General features: G+C 44.5%; 1 protein-coding gene across 1 annotated transcript in view; it reads right to left on the reverse strand.

The window, feature by feature from the left end:
- Positions 1-21160, reverse strand: part of LOC309564391 (uncharacterized protein) — a 213271-nt gene extending 192111 nt beyond the window's left edge. The window contains exons 1-6 of the mRNA XM_082269020.1: positions 21114-21160; positions 18982-19101; positions 18582-18773; positions 18372-18495; positions 18010-18242; positions 16652-16822 (exon numbers count right to left, since the gene is read on the reverse strand). Coding sequence (XP_082125146.1) covers positions 16652-16822; positions 18010-18242; positions 18372-18495; positions 18582-18773; positions 18982-19059 — 798 coding nt within the window. The 5' untranslated portion in view covers positions 19060-19101; positions 21114-21160. The remainder of the gene's footprint in view (positions 1-16651; positions 16823-18009; positions 18243-18371; positions 18496-18581; positions 18774-18981; positions 19102-21113) is intronic.
- Positions 21161-21955: the final 795 nt, after the last annotated feature.

Genomic DNA, 21955 nt, shown 5'->3' on the forward strand with positions numbered 1-21955 from the left:
GACCTCTAGGTTCAGCTCCGTTCCTCTGGCCCTCAGGACGACCTCCTGAGATCACGTGCCACTGCTACAGAGGAGGAGGCAGCCGCCACTCTCCCTCCGGGACTCTGCTCTCTAGCCAAAGACCCCGCAGCACATGCACTCCTGGCTTTTTTACAGTATCCCAGAATGCATCGAGGCAACCTGCCCCTGCCAATCACTAGGACTGTACCAAAGCATATGCATCCATTTGTCAGGTTTACTCCCACTGTCCAACATGCCTCCCTATTGGACCAGTGTGAAAGACTCTCTAGACATAATGAATCACATACTAAGCACAATGAGCAGACCTCACTAACAGATCCTGCTCTCTAATAAGCAGAGAGCAATATAGATTTGACTGCTGCTCCTCTGATAGGCAGACAGAGCCAAAAACTAAACTCTCTCACTAGCACCTACCTAGGAGGGTGCTACACTCAACCCCCGCCAAACGAGCCATGTCCTCACTGGCCTTGGGCAGCCGCCCCTACAAAAATTATTTTTCACAAAATTTTCATGGAGTATCCCATAAACTTAGAAAAGGGGGAAATGGAAATAACAAATGTACAGGGCATTGGGGCATACCCCATATGTGGCCAGTAGATTCAATAAATTATGTGGAAAAATATATGACTCTGCTGTACTAATATTTACACATTTATGTACACATAGCAGGTGCAGTTAAAGCAATGCACCCCCCGCCAAACAAAAATCTGCTTGGACAGGTAAACATCACTCTGTCTAGCTAATTAAATACAGTATCTACATTGCATTGAAATTTGCATTAAGTAGTGGGGGGCCTAGCCAGACCCGGAAAATCCTAAACAAGCCTGCAAAGGAATCAAGTTAAGCATGAGTGGAGAGATGTGGGGTCTTTTAGACCCCTGATGTCTCCCTAAAGAGGACCTGTCATGCTTTATCTCTATCACAAGGGATGTTTATATTTCTTGCGATGACCAAGCCCTGATGGCGGGGCGAAACGCATCGGAAGCATGGCCTGGACCGAGTCGGGCTGCAGTGACTTGGGTCTTTTCTTTCCTTTGACTGCATACATTGCAATCCCTACCGCCCCGCCCACCACCACCAATTGATACTTTATTACAGAGAGGAGACTCAGCTTCTTAGGCAGAGACAGTGATAATAATTAAACGGCTTTATTTTAAAAGACCCAAAGCCAAAAGTGGCTCTTCAACAAATGTAAGAGAATGCCAAAAAAAAGACACAGGACACAAATGGAAGTGTTTACGACTAATTTTATGTAATCACAATATGCAATTTAACCGTATAGGTAACAAGACTACAAATGAAATCTATGCGGCTTACTTCTAGTGTTAAAAAAAATGGACTACAGCTAACGAATATAACATCAGATTCAGGTACTGTATATATAACATACATTTTATGTTTTTTTTTATTTTTTTTATATAATTTACATGGATACATGATTTGGTTATATGGTGATCCTTCATAGCTGCCCGTGAGAGGGCTTAAAAGCCCATCTCCAACTGAAATTTTTCATTCTGGATAAAGAGTTGAGGGACTTGGTTGCAACATCTATCCCTACTGGAAAATTACCCCTACATCTTCAAATGTAGACAACAAAAACACCATGTTAGTAGGGTGCGGAAGGGTTAAAAATTCTGAATACATTTTTATGGCTGTCTTGGTGGCACATCTGTAGGGGTGTCACCCGGGCAAACACTGAGTGTGAGTGTCACCATTGGACTCACAAAAAAAAAAAAAAGAGAAGAAGCCAAGAGAAATGCTAACACCTCCCCGTGTCTTCCAAATGTTTCCTTACTCCTCATTCTAGCAGGCTTCCACCATGCTGTGAGATTGTTTCCCCTGAAATCTCTTCTCTTCGGCGCTCCAACTGACGGTCGCACTCTGACATCATCAAATTTATGCAAGACCAACAAGTGCTCTATTGTACATAATCCAGAGCATCAGACAGAAGAGAGTATTACAGATTTTTCCTCTATCCCAAGTCTAGTGACTCAGGCTGGGGGTGCAGGCAGAGGAAGAGCCCACCCTGGCTCGTTGTATACAGTTTAAAGGAAGTAACCTCAAATGCATCACAGCATCAGAGCCTGACAGTCACTCAAATGAAAGCAGGCTCAGCCTCATTCCATCCAGGTCACATTCCAACGCGTTTCGTCCCGCCCCAGCCTTCATGACTAACCCTTTTGGATGGGATGTGGCCTGGACAGAGCCAGGCTGAGACTGCTTTCTTTACAAGGACTATTGGTGTCTAATAGTGCTGTGAGATTGTTTCCCCTGAAATCTCTTCTCTTCGGCGCTCCAACTGACGGTCGCACTCTGACATCATCAAATTTATGCAAGACCAACAAGTGCTCTATTGTACATAATCCAGAGCATCAGACAGAAGAGAGTATTACAGATTTTTCCTCTATCCCAAGTCTAGTGACTCAGGCTGGGGGTGCAGGCAGAGGAAGAGCCCACCCTGGCTCGTTGTATACAGTTTAAAGGAAGTAACCTCAAATGCATCACAGCATCAGAGCCTGACAGTCACTCAAATGAAAGCAGGCTCAGCCTCATTCCATCCAGGTCACATTCCAACGCGTTTCGTCCCGCCCCAGCCTTCACGACTAACCCTTTTGGATGGGATGTGGCCTGGACAGAGCCAGGCTGAGACTGCTTTCTTTACAAGGACTATTGGTGTCTAATAGTGCTGTGAGATTGTTTCCCCTGAAATCTCTTCTCTTCGGCGCTCCAACTGACGGTCGCACTCTGACATCATCAAATTTATGCAAGACCAACAAGTGCTCTATTGTACATAATCCAGAGCATCAGACAGAAGAGAGTATTACAGATTTTTCCTCTATCCCAAGTCTAGTGACTCAGGCTGGGGGTGCAGGCAGAGGAAGAGCCCACCCTGGCTCGTTGTATACAGTTTAAAGGAAGTAACCTCAAATGCATCACAGCATCAGAGCCTGACAGTCACTCAAATGAAAGCAGGCTCAGCCTCATTCCATCCAGGTCACATTCCAACGCGTTTCGTCCCGCCCCAGCCTTCACGACTAACCCTTTTGGATGGGATGTGGCCTGGACAGAGCCAGGCTGAGACTGCTTTCTTTACAAGGACTATTGGTGTCTAATAGTGCTGTGAGATTGTTTCCCCTGAAATCTCTTCTCTTCGGCGCTCCAACTGACGGTCGCACTCTGACATCATCAAATTTATGCAAGACCAACAAGTGCTCTATTGTACATAATCCAGAGCATCAGACAGAAGAGAGTATTACAGATTTTTCCTCTGCCCCAGGTAAGAACGAGCAGTTGGCCCTTGTGTGGGGTGGGTGGGGGGGCCCAAAAATTTTCAGATCTCACAAACTTTTAAGGGCTCTTTCACACAGACGACCAGGTTGCGCTTTTACCGCCCACCTAATTTCTACCATTACAGCCAGACAAGACTGTACACATGCTGTGGTTGCGGCATTTTTAACTTCGGTAAGTCAATGTTAAAGTCAATGGGACTGTGCTGCAGCTATGAGCCAAACGGCTGTTGCAATACAGAATCCTCTTGGGATAAAAAAAAAGAAAAGACATCAAGGGGGTCCGCAGAAGTGCCTTCTGAATTCCTGGCAGCCACTGTCAGAATGTTAGGGGTGCTGCTCTAGTTTTCAGTATATCCCAAGTCTAGTGACTCAGGCTGGGGGTGCAGGCAGAGGAAGAGCCCACCCTGGCTCGTTGTATACAGTTTAAAGGAAGTAACCTCAAATGCGGCACAGCATCAGAGCCTGACAGTCACTCAAATGAAAGCAGGCTCAGCCTCATTCCATCCAGGTCACATTCCAACGCGTTTCGTCCCGCCCCAGCCTTCACGACTAACCCTTTTGGATGGGATGTGGCCTGGACAGAGCCAGGCTGAGACTGCTTTCTTTACAAGGACTATTGGTGTCTGATGGTGTGCAACATTGGAGGTTACTTCCTATTCCTACCTGGCGGCCACTGGTATTTCACCCTCTGAAAAGTGATTCAGCAACTGTGGCAACTGTGGGCACTCCCACCCATGTGAAAGAGCCCTTAGACATGAAATATTTAACCAGTCTTGTACCATTCCAATTAGGAATTTCACTAAAGCCTCAAGACTTTTTATTACTGGATAGAATCCCCAAGATGGTAGCCCCCTACCAGGCCAGTTAACACCGCCACGTTGTGGTGGCATGCGCTCCAAAAGTACACCATGTAGCAACTTTTTTTTTTGCAGCGCAGGATGACGCAATCCACTCACACTGGCTCCGGCCAATAGAATCGAACATAATGTCAAAAAAGAACAAACAATTTGCCATTATCTGCGCTACTGCCTTTCTACCACACACCAGCGACTGTGTTCTAACAGCCGCCAATGCAAACGGGCTCTAAAATATTCCTTTAAACGTCAGTTACAGTGTTCATTCAAGGTCAATTTGAGACCCTGATCAAAATTTACAAAAATGTAGCAAAGCAAAACCCATGGCACTACCTCTCTCCTGCCACCCATTATTTTTTATAAAAACCTTCAAAAATACTTTTTTTTTTTTTTTAACTTACCAGAGTTCACTGCCACCTTCCCCGAGAGTGAACATCAGTGGATCCACCACTGCAGTTTGAATTCACCTCAGAGGGGTCTTGTTGCTGCCCATTATAGTGACATCACACCACCTCTAGAGTCTTCAGGACCCTATGAGAACCAATTCCAATGAGAATTCCCAATCTCCCCTTCCAAGCTACTTTTTTACTTACCACTGTCACCTTCTCCGGGAGTAAATACCAGTGGATCCACCAATGCAGTTTGGCCCACCTCAGACTGATCTTGTTGCTGTCCATCATATTGACATAACACCACCTATAGAGTATTCAGGACCCTGTGAGTACCAATTGCCAATGGGAATTCCCAATGTCCCCTTCAAAACTACTTTTTTTACTTACCACTGTCACCATCACCTTCTCTGGGAGTGAACACCAGTGGATCCACCAATGCAGTTTGAGCCCACCTAAGACTGGTCTTGTTGTTGCCTGCCATGTTGACATTACGTCACCTATGGAGTATTCAGGACCCTGTAAGAAGCAATTCCTAATGGGAATTCCCAATGTCCCCTTCAAAACTACTTTTTTATTTACTACTGTCACCTTCCCCGGGGGGTAAACACCAGTGGATCCACCAATACAGTTAGGGCCCACCTCAGACTAGTCTTAATGCTGCCACCCATATTGACAACATCACACCACCTTTGGAGTCTTCAAGACCTTGTGAGGGCCAATTCCCAATGGGAATTCAGAATGTCACCTTCAAAACTACTTTTTTACATACCACTGTCATAGTTTCCAGAAGTAAACATCAGTGATCCACCGCTTAAGTTTGGGCCCACCTCACAGTGACATGACAGTCCCAATGGGAATTCCCCAAGTCACTAGGAATATTTGTGGGCACCCAAACAGGGACTCTGCCACACTGCAGTGAAGGAGAGGACTCTGAAACTGTCACACCACGTGCCTGAAAATTCAAGTCATTTGGGGTTAGCTCGACAGGGGTAGGTGGATAGCGTTTAGTGGGATTGGTTTACCCTAGCTGGAGATGAGCTTTAATAAAGATATTTCCTGCTTACCATAATCAGTTATTTAGCCACTGGGCAGCCACTGCGCATACCTCATATCATAATCTCTCCTTTGTCAGTTATTTAGCCCTTTGAGCACCTAACCTCTATCTACCTTTCCCTTCTCAGGTAGTTTTATTTTTTGCCAGTTTTTTTTACATAAAAGTTACTGTTAGTGTGCAAACTGTTTTACTGCTCATTTTGTTTTGTTTTTTAGTGCTGTGTTTAAAGCTCAATACACTTAACAAAATTATAAACGTGACACTTTTGTTTTTGCCCCCAATTTTCATGAGCTGATCTCAAAGATCGAAGACTTTTTCTATGTACACAAAAGGCCTATTTCTCTTTAATATTGTTCACAAATCTGTCTAAATTTGTGTTAGTGAGGCTGAGATAATCCATCCACCTCACAGGCGTGGCATATCAAGGTGCTGATTAGACAGCATGATTATTGCACAGATGTGCATTAAGCTGGCCACAATAAAAGGCCACTCTAAAATGTGCAGTTTTACCGTATTGGGGGCTCCGGGGGGGTCCAAAAACCAGTCAGTATCTGGTGTGACCATCATTTGCCTCACGCAGTGCAACACATCTCCTTGGCATAGAGTTGATCAGGTTGGTGATTGTGGCCTGTGGAACGTTGGTCCACTCCTCTTCGATGGCTGTGCTAAGTTGCTGGATATTGGCAGGACCTGGAACACGCTGTCGTATACGCTGATCCAGAGCATCCCAAACATGCTCAATGGGTGACATGTCCAGTGAGTATGGTGGCCATGCAAAAACTGGGATGTTTTCAGCTTCTAGGAATTGTGTAGATTCTTGCAACATGGGGCTGTGCATTATCATGCTGCAACATGAGGTGATGGTCGTTGATGAATGGCACAACAATGGGCCTCAGGATCTCCTCACGGTATCTCTGTGCATTCAAATTGTCATCAATAAAATGCACCTGTGTTTGTTGTCCATAACATACGCCTGCCCATACCATAACCCCACTGCCACCATGGGCCACTCCATCCACAACGTTGGCATCAGCAAGCCGCTCACCCACACAAAGCCATACAGGTTGTCTGCCATTTGCCCTGTACAGTGAAAAAAAACGGATTCATCCGTGAAGAGAACACCTCTCCAAAGTGCCAGACGCCATAGAACGTGAGCATTTGCGCACTCAAGTTGGTTACGAGGACGAACTGCAGTCAGGTGGAGACCCCGATGAGGATGGCGAACATGCAGATGAGCTTCCCTCAGACGGTTTCTGACAGTTTGTGCAGAAATTCTTTGGTTATGCAAACCGATTGTTGCAGCAACTGTCCGGGTGGCTGGTCTCAGACCATCTTGGGATGTGAAGATGCTGGATCCTGGGCTGGTGTGGATACACATGGTCTGCGGTTGTGAGGCCGGTTGAATGTATGGCCAAATTCTCTGAAGCGCCTTTGGAGATGGCTTATGATAGAAAAATAAACATTCAATTCATGGGCAACAGCTCTGGTGGACATTCCTGCAGTCAGCATGCCAATTGCACGCTCCCTCAAAATATGCGACATCTGTGGCATTGTGCTGTGTGATAAAACTGCACATTTTAGAGTGGCCTTTTATTGTGGCCAGCCTAAGGCACACCTGTGCAATAATCATGCTGTCTAATCAGCATCTTGATATGCCACACCTGTGAGGTGGATGGATTATCTCGGCAAAGGAGAAGCGCTCACTAACACGAATTTAGTCGGATTTGTGAACAATATTTGAGAGAAATAGGACTTTTGTGTACCTAGAAAAAGTCTTAGATCTTTGAGTTCAGCTCATGAAAAATGGGGCAAAAACAAAAGTGTTGCATTTATAATTTTGTTCAGTGTATTATCCCTCCTCCCTCCAACCCATCTTGCACATTTTTTCTTCGCTCTTACCTTGTGAAGAAAGATGTACTCACCCTAGGTCAGCTGTCTTGGTCCCTCGTCAATGTCTTTTCCAGGTATGGGGGACCACTAATCCAATGCCGCACCAGCTGGCCCCCAACGGTCCCCTCACACTGACATCACTCCTGCAGACTCCTTCTGAATTGCAAAAGGATTCCACTGCTGGACAGCCCATAGGAGTGTCCACCTTATTGCCTGCATGACATGGAAGCCCAAAAAAGGACGCTGCCTACTGTAAGCAGAAAAAGAGATGACTCGAGACAGTCACTTGACTACGGCTTTAGGTGCGCAAAAATAGGATTTTTATCTTACAGTATCTGTTAAATCATTTTCTTGGAGTACAGTACAGGACACAAGATGGTATTCAGAAACATGGGGTTATGCTTCCACCTTCAGAAGATTTGGACACTGGCGACCAACGCTGTAAACCAGCATAAGGCCCGGCAAGCTACGGCGGCCGGCACGTATAGAGAGTCACAGGAGATGGCGCATATGTATTTTCATAGAGGCTGCGGCAGAAAACATAGAATGCAGGAACAAGCTCAGCTAAAAGGATGCCAGGGGTGCCTTTTTAGTAAAAGCACCGGCAACAGCAAATGCAGTGATACAAATACATAGCACCAGGCACCTAAATGGCACTTGGCTGTAACAGTGTGGTGGTGAAGTGGGCTGTGCCGCTCCAGATTTCAGTTGAGCCCCCAACCTCCCCTCTACCTCCCTTCACAACACATACCAGGGTGTGCTTTGACAGGGGAAATTAAAACTTTGCCCTTAAGCCCATAGGCTTGCATGAATCCCCCTCGAGAAGGTAGAGCGAGATGCAGGTCACCCCCTGTAGAGACCCTCACGAATGACAAAAAAGAATCAAGTTTTGTCTAAACGAAGTGGTACCTGAGAGCTAGACTCAGACAGCATGTACTACTTCTGGATAGTTGGGGGGGACCCCCCTGGGATGGCTTGGAGCAGGACATAGAAAAGGCAGAATAATGTCCTGGTTGAGGTGGGAGAAACCATCTTGGGGGAAAGGAGGTTTTTGGCCTAAAAAAAACAATCTTGTCCCTTTGCAGTAAAAGGAAGGATTATTTACAGGTTAAGGCCACTAACTCAGAAACAAAATGTGCCAAGGTGATGGCAACAAGAAGGACAACCAAGCAAATGAGAGTAGACTAGAGAAAATCCCTTTCTGGAGATAACAATACTTAAAGACATAAGAGATGCGTTCTCCCAACCCGACCTGTGTGCAGTAAAGGTGTTAGGCGGCCTCAGCCAGCGACTTCACAATCCATGCCTTCTGATGGGTATTGCCCCGCTCACCAGGACTTAGTCATATAGGTCGGGTATAAGGCAGCCTCAACCAGCGCTACTCCAAAAACCACACCCTTTTTGTCCTTTATGTCTAAGCCCCTGTGGGCAAGACAAAATGCGTCAGAGGTGTAGTTAGAGGAGTAGCGCTGGCTGAAGCCGTCTATTACTTTTTCTACACGTGTCAGGTTGGGAGAGCGGCGTCCCCTATGTCTTTAAGCATTGTTACTGCTGGATGAGTGAACTAGGACACCTGCACCCCCACGTCTGAGGACCAGAGGAACAAAGTCTCTCCTTTTGCTCAGAGCGGTGCTTCAAGTTTCATCCCTTTCTAGAGAATCAACAGTACCAGGTTGAGCTCCTACAGGGTCACAGGGGAGCAATGTGAGCAACAACCTGTACAAAGACAAGGAGCAAGATGCAAGTGGTCTCTAATAGAGAATCTCCAGGACCGAGATTAGACCCTTGATGATACTCAAGGCCAAATGTTGACCCATACCATATTGAAGAAAAGCCAGGAATTCTTCCTGGGATGGAAACCTCTTGCTTCTCATCATGAGAAATATGTTTTCCAAGTGTGAAGGCAGACCTTGCAAGCGGTCTAGCCTAGCCTTCAACAGTTTAGGATAACTGATGTGCACAGGCCCCTATACTTCAGGACCTGGACTTCAAAAGGCCAATTGTTGACCCAGACCCGATTGGAGAAAAGCCAGGAATTCTTCCTGAGATGGAGAGCTCTTGCTTCGCATCACAAGAAAAATGCCTTTCAAGTGTGAGGTTAGACCTTGCAAGCAGTCTACTTCCTAGCCTTCAACAGTTTAGAAAAAATGTGCATAGGCCCCTATACTTCAGGACCTGGGTTTCAAGGGGCTACCTATTAAATTCAGCGACCGTGAAGCAGGTGGTAAACTGAGAGACCTGAGGATCCAGAAAACCTGGGAGGGCCCACGGATAGTCTACCAGAAGTCTGATGAGGTCTAAGTACCATGTCCCACGTTTGAGAGGGTTCGCTTGAATGCAACGAGTGAACTTTTCTCTTTAAAACCTTTCCCACACTCTTGTCCCTCTGCCAAGCAAACTCTCATGAGTCTTTGGGGACAGGGTTCCATCAAAGTCTAAGCCACAGCCCTGGACCTACGGATCTCACCCGTGTTGCATCTAAGGTACCAAGGAGTGTATGTCTAGTGCACAAAGGCTTCTTCACAACGGGTCCGGGTACTTCATTGCTATGCCAAGGAAAATCAGATCTGGAAAGCTTTAGAATGAGCCCTAAAGTTTCTGGAGCAACTGAAGATATTTTGCCAGTAGACAGGTAATGGTAAAAATGATTAATAGTTTGCTTCTCTTATAACAGACAGAAGAGATTTATCTCCCAAAGACACTAGCGAAAAACTGAGGCTTGCTGGGAGTGGGAGGGGTTATATTGGGCTGTTTAAGAGCATTTGTTGCCAGTGTCCAATTTTTCTGAAGGGGACAACCTAACCCTTTATCTCTGAATATCATCCAGTTTGTACAATAAAAAAAGAACATACAGAACAACAGAGGCGTGTGATATGGACTAAATATTCGGCTGGAGATGGGCTTTACAAACATACAGCAAGAAGCTTTAAACTTTGCATCCTTAACATGATTTTAGCACCATGATCAACAGGACAAGTTGCAAAATAAAATCTGTAATTGTATCTACAACAATTGTTTTAATGCCAAACCTAGGCATAATTGGAAAAATTAGGGATCTTTTTTTAAATTCTTTAGTTATCTCCTTTAAACTGCATAGAGAAAATTCATTCTTGGAAAAAAAACTACCACTAAAAGAGCCAGATTTAGCTGCAAAAAACAAATATGCACATGCCTTTGGTAACACCAGTATCAACAAAGTTATTGGTAAATCAGCAGGCTCATCGCTTATCTGAATCGATAAAAGGGTCCTGAAGTTGTTAAAGATACAGCCTGGATATCACATATAGCCCAATATCCCGAACTACACTCCTAAGCATTAGTAGATGTATTTAAAAAAATACAGAAGTTGTGAGTAATCCAAAAGTATCCCCCTTCCCACAGCTATACCAACCCCCATATCACCCCTTCCCACATCCACACCAAGCCCATATTGAATGAGTTTTAAAGTGTATGTCCAGACAAAAGTTTAGAAAAGGCTACAATCTCTGTCAACTTATTACTGGTGTCTGGTCCCTGTTGCAAATTTTCCTCCTCCCTTCCAGCCTAGAAAAACCAGCAAGAAGAAGAGACGCCGCTCAAACCGACCCGATGTAGTCACGGTGTATAGCCTCAGGTAGCACTGCTCAGACCATGCCCTATGACGCGTTTCACCCCACACATCGGGGCTTAGATTACAGAGGTCCTCTGGGATCAAGACCTGGTGGGCAGGGTGAAACACGTCAGTGGGGGTGGCCAGAGCAGTGCTAGTTAAGGCTATACACGGTGACTACATTGGGTCAATTTGAGCGGCGTCTCTTCTTTTGTATACCTACACTTCTGGGTTGGTGCACTTAGATGCCTGCTCCGGTGTTCTGAGGAGAGGTGGGAAGATCCTGTAGCCTTCAGCTTGGGAGCTGCGCTATAAGCCCTTCATGACCACAGCAAGTGAGGAAATCATCTCTAATGGAGACCCAGATAGCAGTAGAAATCTAACAGAAATTCTGACTTCTTCTTTCCATCGAAAACTAAAAAAAAAAACTTTTGGCTGGACAAAGACATTAGTCCCTTTAGCTAAGCAATAACCATGAACTGAAGCAAAAGTACAAAAGCATCTGGAAAAGTGAAATGAAGGTGCTTGCATAGCAACAAAGTTTGTGACAAAGGTTTGACCAAGGCACGTAGCCTCCGAAAACAGCAAGTGATTAAATGGCACCAAAGGTCAATTTGGAGTAGGCTTAAGCGTCCTCGACAGGGAGTCGCTACCCTGTTCCCTGAAGAGCACTGAGTTTGTGAGCCTGGCCACCGTGTAGGATTCCTTTAAGCCCTTGAAAAACAAGACCCGATTGGTACTCACCACCAGAGCTGGGCCAAGGGGCGGGCAGGAGGGACAGTTGCTCTGGGCACAGATGAGCAAGGGGGCAAAGAGACACAGGGTGGTATGACCATCCTACGGCATGTATTACCAGTGAGTGAGGGGGGTCCATTTTGGATCCTATACCCTGTCCCGGTACTGCCGACCACCATCATTTTCGGAGACTAAAGTAGGACACACTTGAGTCCTAAATTACGTAGCCTTTTCTAACTCTTTTTTTTTTTTTTGTGTCTGAACTGAAAAGCTGAGTTTAAAGATACAGTAAAGCAATTTAGCTGGAGATCGGCTCTCTCCAAAAAAAGTAGTTTCTTGGTCTTTTCAGCTCAACACTTTGACAATATAAGTTCTAGGTGATGCCTCCATGGAGGGGAGTAAGTTCAACGTACGAAGAAGGGTTCAAGACCTTTACATTTGCTGACATTTCCAGTCCATTTTAAACTTCCTGGTAGATAACAATGGCTAGCAGTATTCATAGATTGGCTGGACGTGAATCGAAGGAATGTATACCTCGGTTTTGGGAACTCCTTAATGTAGCTTCTGTACATTGTGAGTCCGTACAGCATGTACGTTTTCATTTTAAACTTCCTGGTGGATAACAATGGCTAGCAGTAGTCATAGATTGGCTGGACGTGAATCGAAGGAATGTATACCTCGGTTTTGGGAACTCCTTAATGTAGCTTCTGTACATTGTGAGTCCGGACAGCATGTACATTTTCTTAAAAGTGTTGACCAAACTGGTACCCAACACCAAGAAACTCTGAGGATAAAGGAGGGTACACTTGAGCATTACATTACATAGTCTTTACTAACTTACATACACTTGATTCTAGTTTTTGTGTCTAAACTGAAAAATCAGGGTATAAAGACGAAGTGAAGCACATAAGCGGACTTTCTCGAAGAAGTAAAGTGTCTTGTAGCTCGAAAATTGGACAGTAAAGTTTCTTAGTGGCTCTTGGATGGAGAAGAGCAGATTCAAAGTATCGAGAGAGGTTCAACCCCTTTGACTTTGCTTAAAAATACAGTCCATATTCCACGTCTGTTGAACATTCACAGCTAGCAGAGATTGTGGTATCGGGTGGACGTGAATCTGAGTTTGCATCTTCTGTAAGTTGTGTTGTATGAGTGAAATGTCCATTTTGGACATCTTCAATCAGGGAGGTTATTATGGATTAGCTATAGTTTCTAAAACCTTGGTGGTGTCTGGCCATGCACCATACACCAGGGCTCAGGGGCAGGTGCCCCGGGTGCAGACAAGCCAGGGGACAAAGAATAGACACAGAGTGGTACACCTATTGTATAGCATGTATTAGGAGTGAGGGAGGGGGGGGTGCAATGCTGGATCCTTGCCTTGGGCGCTGGATGACCCTGTCCCGGTACTGCTGGCATCCTTGGTGCCATTTTTGTTAACCTGCTCAAAATGAACCAGCTTCTTAGAGTTATCTCTGGCCAATTTAGGAGCCGACTCATCACTTAATACTTTTCATGAGTTCAAGTTCGATTTCAGAATGACTTCATCACGAAGATGAGTCTGTCTATATGCACAAGAACACTATGCCCCCCCTCCTGTTGATTTTTAAACTGTATTTTACATAATGGAGAATGCAACAGAGACAAATGCGAGCACGGCAATGTAGATGGGAACGCAGCCAGTTGACCTTGACTCAGCAGACTGTAACAGAACAGATCAGTTTTGGATGAACGAATCCTTTAAGCTTCTCATCTTTACCATACCTGGGCACAAAAAATAATCCTAAAAAATTACTTCATCTTTCACTGCTACCGCCAAAGAAAGTTTCTGGTGATGCGTTTTCTGGTGCCCAATCAGATGTTTGTTTTGCCTAAAAGTTTTCCCACACTCTGAGCAGGAAAAAGGCCGCTCGCCAGTGTGTATGGACTGGTGCTTATTGAGTTCGCCTTTCCCTGTGAAACCTTTCCCGCACTCCTGACATACGAACGGCATTTCCCCTGTGTGGGTTCGCTGATGTATGATGAGATTGTGTTTACGTGTAATACACTTCCCGCAGTCTGGGCAGGTATAGGGCCGCACCCCGGTGTGGGTGGACTGGTGTTGGAGGAGCGTTCCTTTCCGCGCAAACCCTCTCCCGCACTCCGAACATATAAAGGGCATTTCACCCGTGTGGATTCGTTGGTGTACGATGAGGTTCTGCTTCTTCGTAAAACATTTTCCGCACTCTGAACACGGGAAGGGACGCTCGCCCTTGTGGTTTTTCAGGTGTCTGGTGAGATACCATTTCTGAGTGAACTGCTTGCCGCACTCCGGGCAGGTATATGGCTGCTCTCCCGTGTGGCTTTGCTGGTGTTTGATGAACGCGCTTTTTTCCACAAAGCCTTTGCCACATTCTAGACAATCAAACGGCATGACCCCTGTGTGGGTCCTCTCATGTATCATGAGACTGTGCTTCCACGCAAAAATTTTCCCGCATTCGGAGCACGGAAAAGATCCCTCGCCCATGTGGCGCTTCATATGCCGGGCAAGATACAATTTTTCTCTGAAGCTTTTGCCGCACTCTGGACAGGGAAACGGACGCTCGTTTGAGTGGGTTCGCTTGTGCGCAACGAGTGAACTTTTCTCTTTAAAGCCCTTCCCGCACTCTGGGCAGACAAACGGCACTTCGCCCGTGTGGCTTCTCTGGTGTACGATGAGGGTGTCCTTCCGCGTGAAACTTTTCCCGCACTCCATACACGCAAAAGGAATTTCCCCCGTGTGATCCCTATGATGTACATTTAGAAGCGCTTTCGTCATAAAACACTCGCCGCACTCCGTGCACAAAAACGGCTTCTCACCCGTGTGCACTCTGAGATGTCTCGTCAGGAGGGCTCTCTCTTTAAAACTGTGACCACATTCCGAGCACACGAAAGGCCTTTCACCTGTGTGAACTCTGTGATGTCTCTTCAGAAGATCGCTGCGTTGAAAACACTTGCCGCACTCAGAGCATGCATAAGGCCTCTCGCCAGTGTGGATTCTCAGATGTTGGATAAGGTCCGTTTTGTCTCTGCAAGGTTTCCCGCACTCGGAACAGTTGAGAGTATATAGTTTGGTGTGAGTTCTTTTATGTCTTGTAAGATCCGATTTCCACGAAAAGGATTTCCCACACTGCAGGCATGGATATGCTCGCTCACCAGATGACTCTCTCTCTAAATTACGTCTCGCTGTATTGGGGAGCCTTCTCGATCTTTCCTCATGGTAAAGGCCACCAAACATCATTTGGGTAATGAGATTTTCACCAGGATAAAACTGTGCGAAACCACTGTCTTCTGTATAATCATCTGGAGATAACATACGATGTTCTTCCAAAGAAGTCCACATACTGTGCCCATCTGTCAGAAATAATTTTTTTTGTTATTAATAAAAACATGCTCATTCTTAACACTTTGCAATTAGAAGTCTAGAAGTCAATGGTTTCAGATTCCTGCCAAGTTAACGTGTACAAACATAAAAGTAATATATTAGTAGAAATGAAAGTGAACAATGCAACCAAACCAGCCATGACACACTGGCTAAGGCTATACATACAAATTTTAGATTGTCAATAACATTGAGGAATAGAGATGAACATGTCTCCACTTTATTTGTCTGGAACATGACGCTATATTGAGGAATGGAGATGAACCTTTCATATGGTGTACAGTATCTCCTCCTCATTTGTTGGGAAAATGACGTTATATTTCGAGATGGAGATGGACCTTTCATATAGTGTACAGTATCTCTTCCTCATTTGTTGGGAACATGACGTTATATTGAGGAATGGAGATGGACCTTTCATATGGTTTACAGTATCTCCTCATTTGTTGGGAACATGACGTTATATTGAGTGGAGATGGACTTTTCATAGGGTGTACAGTATCTCCTCCTCATTTGTTGGGAACATGACATTATATTGAGGAATGGAGATGGACCTTTCATATGGTGTACAGTATCTCCACCGCATTTGTTGGGAACATGACATCATATTGAGGAATGGAGATGGACCTTTCATATGTTGTACAGTATCTCCTCCTCATTTGTTGGGAACATGACGTTATATTGAGGAATGGAGATGGACCTTTCATATAGTGTACAGTATCTCCTCCTCATTTGTAGGGAACATGACATCATATTGAGGAATGGAGATGGACCTTTCATATGTTGTACAGTATCTCCTCTTCATTTGTTGGGAACATGACGTTATATTGAGTGGAGATGGACCTTTCATATGGTGTACAGTATCTCCTCCTCATTTGTTGGGAACATGACGTTATATTGATTGGAGATGGACCTTTCATATGGTGTACAGTATCTCCACCTCATTTGTTGGGAACATGACGTTATATTGAGGAATGGAGATGGATCTTTCATATGATGTACAGTATCTACACCTCATTTGTTGGGAACATGATGTTATATTGAGGAATGGAGATGGACCTTCCAGTACCATATCTCAATCTAATTTTTTGGGGGGAGTATTCAGTAGTGTGGGAAACACAAAAGTTACATGCTTCTGGTGAAGACTGGAGACTGAACACCATATGGTGTAAAACAATCCCACCTCAAAAGGTTTGGCAATTGTATAATTCCAGTCAGCTCTTACCCGGTGATGTGAAGGTCTGCAAATTTTCCATTATGACATCCATGTAGAGATCCTTGCTTCCTTCTATATACTCCCACTCCTCCATGGAGAAATAGACAGTGGCATCCTGACACCTTATAGGAACCTGACACACACAATGATACAGTCACCATCCAGACACATCCCTTGTCTGTTACTGGATAATGTCCCAGAATTCCTGGCACCACTTACCTCTTCTGTCAGTAGTTCAGTGATTTTGTAGGTGAATTCTAGAATCTTCAGCTCATTGTTTCTCTCGGGTATCAAGGAGGAAAGATTAGGATCCGTCATAAGTAATTGATCCCGGGGTCGGTTGCTGGGCATCAATAGATCACCAGATGAACTTTTTACTACTTCATATTCCTGTGTAAAAATAGACAGAAACGTTATTATGTATATTCCCAGAATCCTCCTTGACCCTCACCAGGCCTGTGCTTTTTTCACTGAGAAGGATAAAGTCATGTGACCATCTCAAAACACTACTCACCTCTCTGGTTAGATCTGTGTTCTAATATAGCCCCACTCTGATCTAAAGCTGTTTTTTGCCCACCCATATCTGACCCATCTTGCCAAGTTTTTTTTTTTTTTTACATCTTATCTGATGAAGCCCTCAAGTCCAGGTCACTTGCCTTAGCTGGTTCTGGTGCAGGGGACAGCTAAATGATTTAAAGGGGTAAACAGCCGGCAACTCTGTATCATACAATTGTAGAAGTATTTATTGTTTACAGGGTGAATACAACATGAATACCCTTACATGTTTCGGCTGTGAGGCCTTAGTCTCACCCTGTAACCAATAAATACTTCTGCAATTGAAAGATACCAAGCTGCAAGCTGTTTATTCCTGTGAATATTTATATTGAGTGCTAGTGGAGACACCGCCAGGCTGACCACCAGATTCTCATCTTTCTCATGGAATTCCGATAATAGTGATCCCTTTTTTTGTATATGTGGGGGGACCCCTAATCCAGTGCTACAATGGTGTCCAAGACCACCAGTCCCCTCCACTTCCCTCCGCAGATGTCAGTCCTTTTCTGGATCCTAAGAGGACCCCTTTGCCGCTGGACATCCAATAGGAAGTGTCCACGTCACACAGGCAGTGATGTGGCCATCTGAAGAAGGATGCAAGCAGGAAGTAAAGAGAAGAGGAGAGGTTTCAGGGCTGGATCATCATGTGACTGTGGCGTTAGCTAAGTAAAAAAGGGGATTTAGATAGGGTTGTTCCTTTCCAAAAGTGATTTAGTTAGAAGTAGGTAAAGAGGAAATCGTTCTGGAGTGGGGCTTCATTAGAGATAAGAGTGATGTCATGTGAGACCTCCCAGAATCCTCCTCACCTCTCTGGTCAAGTCTGCGTTTTACTATTAGAGGTAAGAGTGATGTCATGTGACCTCCCAGAATCCTTCTCACCTCTCTGGTCAGGCCTGTGTTTTATTACTAGAGATAAGAGTGATGTCATGTGACCTCCCAGAATCCTCCTCACCTCTCCGGTCAGGTCTGTGTTTAATTAATAGAGAAAGGAGTGATGTCATGTGACCTCCCAGAATCCTCCTCACCTCTCCACTCAACAGGTAGATGATCTCCTGAGTAATGTTCAATAATCTATCATTCAGGTGAACCGTATTCTCTTTCATCCTCACGTAACGTAAGTTTTGCCGTTTTCCACCCACGATGTTCTTGTACATATCCATGTATCCTTCTTCAAGCTCCTCTGTCACAACTACCTCCTCAATCTCCTCTTTTATAGGAGTGGAACATCTCTCTGGTGAATTCCCAGCACTGGATCCATCTGTAGGAAACACACACACTGACTGAATACATTGATTCTATGTGTTTATCAGATGATAATGGACCCAAGGATCCACCCATAACTAAAATATCTCCATTAGACTAGGATTACTTTTTACCGTCTACTTACCATAGGATTCAAAAAGATGCTGATATTCATTCACAAAGTCCTTGTAGAGATCCTTGTTTTCCTCTAAATACTCCCACTCCTCCATGGAGAAATAGACAGTGACATCCTGACACCTTATAGGAACCTGACACACACAATGATACAGTCACCATCCAGACACATCCCTTGTCTGTTACTGGATAATGTCCCAGAATTCCCGGCACCGCTCACCTCTCCTGTCAGGAGCTCAGTGATTTTCCTGATGACTTCCAGGATCTTCAGATTACTAGTTCTCTCATATTTCCAGGAGTCTGGTGTAGATATAGCGATCAAGCTCTGGGTCCTTCTCCATTCTCCTCTCAGATGCAAATGGGTCTTGGATGTCACATACTCACCAGATGGCTTCTTCACTGCTGTGCAATCCTATTGAGAGTATGCATGACAGATATGAATACTTACTTCCTACAGGCTCTGCCATTCTCATTATGATTAACACACCTGTTTTTTTTTTTTGTTTTTTTTTTTATGGTGGTGGCATACTCCGTATACTACACATCTAAATCAGGCATAAGTTTTATTATTAAAAAGAAGATGAAAGTTATGTCATGTGACCTCCCAGAATCCTCCTCACCTCTCCGGTCAGCAGGTAGATGATCTCCAGGGTGAGGTCTAATAATGTCTCAGTCATGTCACTTCGGTCTTCATCCATCCTTATTCAGGTGTTGGTTTGTGTGGTCTGCATACGACTCTCCTGTGTTTAGTAGTTGCAGAAAATACTCAATTACCTGGACTGTACGGGATAAATAACGACTACACAGCATTCTTCTGTAATCCTACACCTAAACTGGCTTCCTATGCTACATTGTAAGCTTTGTTAATCAATGTAACTGAAAGAAAACTGTGAACTGATTTAAAGGGAAGTGTTACTTGCGCAATAATGTTTAAGAAGGACAGTTGGATAAGGCTCTATATTTAGGATGTATCCGGTCTATAAACCAGAGGCTCTGGCTGTACAGCAGAATAAACAACTCTATATTTAGGATGTATCCGGTCTATAAACCAGAGGCTCTGGATGGACAGTTGGAGAAATGGTTCTATATTTAGGATGTATCTGGTCTATAAACCAGAGGCTCTGGATGGACAGTTGGACAAATGGTTCTACATTTAGGATGTATCTGGTCTATAAACCAGAGGCTCTGGATGGACAGTTGGAGAAATGGTTCTATATTTAGGATGTATCTGGTCTATAAACCAGAGGCTCTGGATGGGCAGTTGGATAAATGGTTCTATATTTAGGATGTATCCGGTCTATAAACCAGAGGCTCTGGATGGACAGTTAGATAAATGACTCAATATTTAGGATGAATCTGGTCTATAAACCAGAGGCTCTGGATGGACAGTTGGAGAAATGGTTCTATATTTAGGATGTATCCGGTCTATAAACCAGAGGCTCTGGATGGACATTTGGATAAATGGTTCTATATTTAGGATGTATCCGGTCTATAAATCTGAGGTTCTGGATATACATCATGATAAATGGTTCTATATTTAGGATGTATCTGGACTATTAACCAGAGGCTCTGGATGGACAGTTGGATAAATGGTTCTATATTTAGGATGTATCCGGTCTATAAACCAGAGGCTCTGGATGGACAGTTGGATAAATGGTTCTATATTTAGGATGTTTCTGGTCTATAAACCAGAGGCTCTGGATTGATAGTTGGATTAATGATTCTATATTTAGGATGTATCTGTTCTATAAACCAGAGGCTCTGGATGGACAGTTGGATAAATGGTTCTATATTTAGGATGTATCTGGACTATTAACCAGTGGCTCTGGATGGACAGACCAATCAGTGTACATCGTATAGGATGTTTTCTCTAAGGGTTTGTCAGCACCATAAAGGTGCATCCAAGCGTGCACGTTTTTTAATCCCAATGGCTTACCCACGCGTTGTAACATGCAAAAATAACTGCATGAAGCATTTTCAAAATTGCACTGCACTAAGGTACTCTGCAATTTGGGGGCCATAAACGCACCTGTGTTTATTAGGTGTGTGTGTGTGTAGTCATTTTCCGGCAAGAAACGCTGAAGGTCTGCCGGACCTTCAGAGCGCACGCGCCGCTCGCGTGAGCGGCTGCATGAAGTGAAAATATCTCCTAAACCGTGCCGGTTTAGGAGATATTAATTGTACCTACAGGTAAGCCTTATTATAGGCTTACCTGTAGTTAAAAGTCGCAAAAAGCGGTATACTACCACTTTAAAGTAAACATATTCTTTAACCACAGCAAAGCATTAGTAGAGTGACACTACAAGCTGCCCATAAACTGTGAAGTCAGGCTTATTTTGGCCACACCGCCTCTATTCTCTAGGCAGGTGGTGCAATTTTCATGCCACATTTTTCTTTCGGGTCCCCATTAAAGAGTCCCTGGTCATCATTCTGAAACATTGGTGAGTAAACTGGCTCTGTTTGGGCAATTTGCATCTGGAGCATTCATTTATTGCGATATAAAAAGTAAAGACATCTCGTGGACACTTTTACAGCCCCGGGGAAGCCAAATACATGACTTAGCAAAGCCAATCATCCTGATCTTCTATTGAAGGCCACTGCAAAAGGAGGAAACCCAAAATACAGACAACAGTGGACAAAAATCTATTGTCGTACTATTATTCGCTATTTATGTGTGTAGCAGAGTCTGCTGGTTATAAGACAACACAATGGGGGGGTTACTGGGTGTAAATATAAAATAATATCTTATTACCTCCTCTGCTGCCAGTTCCAGCAATGTCTTCTCTCTACTTCCCTCCAATTCACCTCTGACCCGGAACTTCCTGTCTGTACCTGACATCACTTCCTGTTGGTTCTCAACCTCACTTCCTGTTTGTGTTTTTATCTTCTTTATCACTCTACGTTCTTCTGTTTTATTATTATTATTATTATTATTATACAAGATTTATATAGCGCCAACAGTTTGCGCAGCACTTTACAATGTGGGGGAAGACAATACAGTTACAATACAATTCAATACAGGAGGCATCAGAGGGCCCTGCTTGTTAGAGCTTGCAGTCAGTCTGCCAGGGTTCTTAAAGAGGTTGTACACTCGTTCAAAAAAATTTTTTTTTCTTACAACCTGCAAGAGAAAGACATAATGAGCTAGTATGCATCGCATACTAGCTCATTATGAAATACTTACCTTAGAACGAGCCCCCGCCGTGCCGCTCTCTTACCTGTATGACGAGCGACATGTTCAGTCGCCCGTCTTCCGGGATCGCGGCATCCGGCCATCTGATTGGCCGGAGCCGCGGTGACGTCACTCCCGCGCACGCGCGCGGGAGCCGACGGTCACGGCACGGGGCTCTGAAGGAACGGCACGATCAGCCGTTCCTTCAGAGCGCATGCGCCAGTGACGTCACTGGCTGCATTAAAGGTAAATATCTCCTAAACCGTACATGTTTAGGAGATATTTACAGTACCTATAGGTAAGCCTTATCATAGGCTTACCTATAGGTACAACTTCCTGAGGAGGGTTTACTTCCTCTTTAAAGAGGTTGTTGAGGGTTCATTGAGCTGTGGCTGATTGACCTCCCATTTGATGAAGTTCAG

Source organism: Pelophylax lessonae (assembly GCF_965119305.1).
Source record: "Pelophylax lessonae genome assembly, chromosome: 9".
NCBI lineage: Eukaryota > Metazoa > Chordata > Amphibia > Anura > Ranidae > Pelophylax > Pelophylax lessonae.